This window comes from Elephantulus edwardii, unplaced genomic scaffold (genome assembly GCF_000299155.1).
Source record: "Elephantulus edwardii isolate Elephantulus edwardi_28Jun2011 unplaced genomic scaffold, EleEdw1.0 scaffold00128, whole genome shotgun sequence".
Lineage (NCBI taxonomy): Eukaryota > Metazoa > Chordata > Mammalia > Macroscelidea > Macroscelididae > Elephantulus > Elephantulus edwardii.
In genome coordinates, this window is record NW_006399878.1 from 5,844,027 (window position 1) to 5,847,855 (window position 3,829).

Consider the following 3,829-nt stretch of genomic DNA (forward strand, 5'->3'; position numbering starts at 1 on the left):
AGATGCATCGATTCAGTGACTGGGGTAATCGGGATGGGTGTGTCAGAGGCAGTGCGGTTGGCGCAGGATAGAGCAGGGTTTAAGGGCTGTTGTGCATAGGGTCGCTATGAGTCGGAAACGACTTGACGGCACATAACAACAACAACAATATCATTGTTTAGATGGTGAAACAGTTTTAACATTCTAAAAATACAATCAAGTACTGTAATTTTATCAAAACACTTTTACACTTAATGATAAGAGTGATTAAGATCATTCATCAGATCCATTACAATCCATTAATAAATGAATTTTAACCAAACACAAAAAGTGAAATATACTTTAAAAAAAAACCCTTTTCTATAAAATATTAAAAACCCTTATCTTCACTCCCTCTGATTTCTATCCTTTCACATTTACTTGCTTATCAGCATAACTTGAAATTGGGCAATGATATTACTTTGCAACTTTCTTGTGTCTTTAACAAATATAATTCTTGTAGTAATACTACTTGAAAGATTTTTACACCTGGACAATTTAATAGAAATTGTGACATGTTTTACCTTAACCATTTATGTTCTACATGTTTCATCATTTTTATTGTTTACTTTTTTATTTCTTTTTTTCTTTACTTTCTAATTACTTAAAAGTTCATTTTTAGTTTACTGACATGGTTTTGTTTTTCATTCAAATATTGTGTTAATTTCTAAATTAGCTACATTAATAAAGTATAAAACAGACTCTGTATTATATTGATTTTTAAAATTTGCATGGATTTGTATGGCTTAGCGGTAAGGAATGTCACTGCCAACTCAAAAGTATGCAATCCAAATCCATTAGCTACACCGCAGGAGAAATATGGGCAATCTCCTTCCATGTGATTTACTGCCTTTGAAAATCGGCTGAAGCTTCAACTATAAATCAGTTCAAGTGAGGGTACATAACAACAACCTATCTTTTCTTATAATGAATTTCTTGATGCCATTTTTATAAATATTTTATGTGCACTTGAAAATAATGTACAATTTTAGTTCTGAATAAACTTAAATACAGAAACATGGCAATTACAGATAGTGATTACTATAGTTGTGTGCTGCTGAGTCAGACCTTATTCACTGCCTGCCCTCAAACAGGTTTATGGTGTTTTGGTTTTTTTTTTAAACTTGTTGTGTGCCATCGAGTCAGATCCGACTGGCACAGGTCAGATCCAACTGGCACAGGAGCTGACTGCCTCTCCTTCTCCAGCAGAGCATCTGGTGGATTCCAACCACATGCCTTTGGGAATGCATCACAGATTCTTGTCACTAGACCAAGAGAGCTCCCTGAACCCTCAGAACAGGTTTTTAGAGGCAGTAAATGGAGGAGATTTCCCTTCCTTCTCCCATAAACCATCAGGTGGATTCAAACTGCATGCCTTTGGGATTACAGCACAACTTCTTACCACTAGGTCACCAGAGAGCACTACAGATAGTGGCATATTTCATAATTGTTACTGAACTTTAAAAAAAAAATTCTCTTTGAAACACTCAATTTTGGCTTAACATGTTTTAAAATAATTTTCTTAAATACAATGTAATCATCACATTATCATCTTTCGTGCACTTAACCATTAAATAATTCTTTATATAGCTATTAACTTTTTGTTTTAAATTCTATTTGTTTATCATTAATATAGAGCTAGAGGTAGTTCATAGATAGCTGCGCTCCTAACCCAAAAACGATGCCACTCCGGTGACTCACATCCGTTAGTAAGTAGCTCTGCAGGAGAAAAACGGGCAATGTCTTTCTATGCCATTGACAACTTCCTAAAAACCCACCAGAAAATCAGGTATGAGTCAGTTCCAAAACAACAGCAATGAATATTTGAGTACCATTAGTATAGTCACAAAAAATTTGGTGTACAGTGAGTGTAAGTTTTTCTAGAGCGATTGGTAGTAAAGAAATAAGCTATCACCTTATTAGGTTCTAAAATTAACTCTTCCCATTAAGATATTATTATTATTATAGATAAATTCTGGCTCCTCTCCTACCATTATATAATATATAATTACACACAGAAATATGAGGGGAAAAGTCCAAGGGGATAGCATACCAAAGACACCATGGCCCAACCAGTCTTGTTATAGATGAACTCCAGATTGTTCCTCCTTAAGTAAAGCAAACCACCGACAAGTGACACTAACAGGGCCAAAGCAATAGTGCCAGAGTAGTTGGGTGGTCTGAAGACCCGAACCTGCAAAAGGTTAATGAAAAATTTTTAAGTACGTAAAATACACTCTTGCTTCTCCCCCCTTTTTACTGCGTTAGTTATCTAATGCTACTAATAACATAAATGGATGGCTTTAACAAACCTTCATTTTATTTTCCCACAGTTTAAAAAGCTAAAACCCCAAATTCAGGGTGCTGGGTCTAGGGAAAGCCCTTATTCTGTAGCTCCGCCATCATCTTCCTGTGACTTGGCATGTCTTCCCACAACTCTCATTATTAAAGCTTTCAGGTTTAAGCTCAATTCTATCTCAAAAGAAATGGATTTAAAGCATATCTTACATTACTCCTATCTCACTAAAATCAAAGACCACCAAAATGGGACTGATAAGTATAAGCAGAAGTTGTTGTTTATTACCTTCAAGTGAAGCACAGTTCATAGCGACCCTATGAACAAAAGGCCTGAAGCCCCTCTACAACTATTGAAATTTATAAAAATTTATAGTTTCTGAAGGCATGTTAAAGTTTACAATTATGGATATTAATTCAAGCTAAAATAATTATATTTCAATTTTGTCTGTCTTCAACATAAAGAATTCAGCAATGACACAGTATACTTTTTTAAAAAAATTGTGATGTTAGTGCAAGTTTAGTGAAGGGTTGGGTTTTCATACATTCATTAACATACATTTTTCTCCTTTCTCTCTCTCAATTGAATTTGTAATGCATGCTTTCTTACAAATTGTTAATTGTCACACGTGTCAAATCTTAATTCCTTTCAGATAGTCCTTCACCTATACCAGTTTATTTAGTGTTCATTATCTATCTATTCTTTTCCTGTTCTTCCTTCTATACCAGTCTATCATATTTTCATAACATTGGTCTTATGCAGTATTTGTCCTTGTGACTGAGGCATTTCATTCTACTTTTAATGCTCGAGATGGGTTCTTGGAGAAGGACATCATGCTTGGAAAGGTGGATGTACACTGAAGGAGAGGAAGACTACAGATGAGAAAGATTGCTACAGTAACTGGGGCAATGAGGGTTAGAGGAATTAGTGAGACTGGCTCAGGACAGGGAAGGGTTCAGAGCTACTGTACATAGGGTCGTAATGGGTGACAGGTTGTGACTGAACAGAACATAACAACTAATTTAAAAAGCCTGTTATGACTAACCACGTGTTACATGATTTTATTCACATGAAAATTGCTAAGTAAAAATGCCAATGTATTTAAGGACAAATAAGTTATTGCAAATATTCTAAATTAAAAGAAGACCGTTAATGAAATGGACTAATGTGACTGCAACAAAGAGCTTAAAGCAAAGCAGAGACTGCGAAGACAGTGCTGAATCGGTAAGGCTTTGATCTACTGTACAAAGGCTCACATGAGTTGGAGGTGACTGGTTGGCACATAACAACAAAAAGTCATGACAACTAAAGTGCACTGGATCTTATACTAAAATTGGGAAATCTTATGAAGGACGTTGTTAGGAACTGAATTATATATGTTGTTGTTGTTATATGCCGCCAAGTCGTTTGCGACTCATAGCAACCCTATGCACAACAGCCCTAAACCCTCCTCTATCCTGCGCCAACCGCACCGCCTCCGACACACCCATCCCGATTACCCCAATCACGGAATCA

The 3,829-nt window shown here is 35.8% G+C and overlaps 1 protein-coding gene across 2 annotated transcripts in view; it reads right to left on the bottom strand.

Annotated features, from left to right (window-relative positions):
• The window catches only part of TUSC3 (tumor suppressor candidate 3), a 170,086-nt gene that overhangs the window by 93,851 nt on the left and 72,406 nt on the right, over positions 1-3,829 (bottom strand). For both annotated transcript variants that reach the window (XM_006893557.1, XM_006893558.1), the window contains exon 5: positions 2,072-2,212. In XM_006893557.1, coding sequence (XP_006893619.1) covers positions 2,072-2,212 — 141 coding nt within the window. The remainder of the gene's footprint in view (positions 1-2,071; positions 2,213-3,829) is intronic.